Source organism: Zea mays, chromosome 5 (genome assembly GCF_902167145.1).
Source record: "Zea mays cultivar B73 chromosome 5, Zm-B73-REFERENCE-NAM-5.0, whole genome shotgun sequence".
NCBI classification, from domain to species: Eukaryota; Viridiplantae; Streptophyta; class Magnoliopsida; order Poales; family Poaceae; genus Zea; species Zea mays.
In genome coordinates this window covers 115,971,669-115,973,050 of record NC_050100.1, presented here as the reverse complement: position 1 = coordinate 115,973,050, position 1,382 = coordinate 115,971,669, and the positions used below count along the sequence as shown (strand labels likewise).

The 1,382-nt window shown below is 38.1% G+C and overlaps 1 protein-coding gene across 1 annotated transcript; it reads right to left on the bottom strand.

Moving 5' to 3' along the window:
* Positions 1–225: 225 nt before the first annotated feature.
* On the bottom strand, positions 226–830 carry LOC103643108 (uncharacterized). Its single transcript, XM_020538069.1, has 3 exons — positions 614–830; positions 448–528; positions 226–359 (listed from the first exon to the last, which is right to left on the bottom strand). Exons 1-3 carry the CDS (start codon positions 807–809, stop codon positions 226–228), a joined length of 411 nt encoding a protein of 136 aa, XP_020393658.1. The 5' UTR covers positions 810–830.
* Between the last annotated feature and the right edge of the window lie 552 nt (positions 831–1,382).

Genomic DNA, 1,382 nt, shown 5'->3' with positions numbered 1-1,382 from the left:
AAAGTGCGAGCGTTTGGTCCTACAGGACCTCCAAGCTTAGATGAAAATTCAATCTTAAGTTTGTGATCACCGTTCTTGATTCGCTTGGTGGCTGCTGCTATACCCTTAAGGGTACCACGCCCCTCCTTTTTGAAGACTCCATCGTTATCTACATATATACCAATAACATCTGAATGGGTAGAAATATTCAAAGTAGAAGATTGCAACATTTGAATAGAAACACTCTTAGTAAAAAATACCACGATCTCTTTTCCTATGACGTCTAGCATGAGATGGCCAATTAGCAGTAGGTTTGCTGCTGCCATGAATTTCTTCATCTGATAATATTAGGTCATCATTGCTTTGTCGTTCATACAATACTGCGGATAGCATAGGCATCAGTTACATCTCTAACAATTTGCGAAAATATACACTATATGTTAGTAGGCTGTAAATAAAAGAAATTACAGATATCTGGAAGATCGCCTTGATGCCTTAACCATTCTTTATATGTTTTGATCGTATCCTCCCTGAAGTCATCCATTAAATCTGCACTTAAACAATATGTAAGTTTAACTATGGAAACTATAACATATCATGTATTTAATGTAATGAGTTTGACATCTTAACTTACCCGTTTCTGGATTATCATGTTGTAGTATTGCAAGCCACTCCTTATATGCATCAATCGACACTTCTATAGTTTCTTCATCAACATTTGTTCGCTGCCTTGGACGCTTGATGGGAGTTATGCTTACCTCTAGATCACTGGGTGGATCTTTTGTGAGCACAAAACTTATTTTTCTCTCATCCATGTTATCAGACAGCATGGCCTCTTCTTGGTGGATGTAATCAAGTGCCAACAGCCTGGATCGATCAATGCCACATCGTTTCTTGTAAAACAAGAAGTCCCTCCCAGAATATCCAAGTTTCGATTTTATGTACACCACGTTGTAAAAGGCAACATAAGCTTTATCAATATTTACTATGACAATTTCTTTTCCAGGTTGTGCTCCAATGCAATGGAATTTCAAGGTCCATATCTCACCAGTCAACCTGCCACACAAATATATTCTAAGCAAACAATGACTAAAACAGTGTTGTAAAAAGATTTCATTCAACAATTAAGAGGTATGAAAACAATATACTATAATTATGATCTGCGCCAAGGCCAAAGCAGTAGAGAACAATATGGGTAGATAGATTTTTACTTGTCAGGAAGATCAAAGAAGACGTTCTTCCCGGCCATAATCTCGTCCACAATCCGTGTACCAAGTTGGCTACCATTGTCGTTGGTGCACATATTAGCTTCATTGCTTGTCGGCTGCAAACCTCCTTGAGTCGTCATCATAGGTCAGGAAAATAGATGCTGACAGGACAGGGAACGAAAAAATCATGTAAGT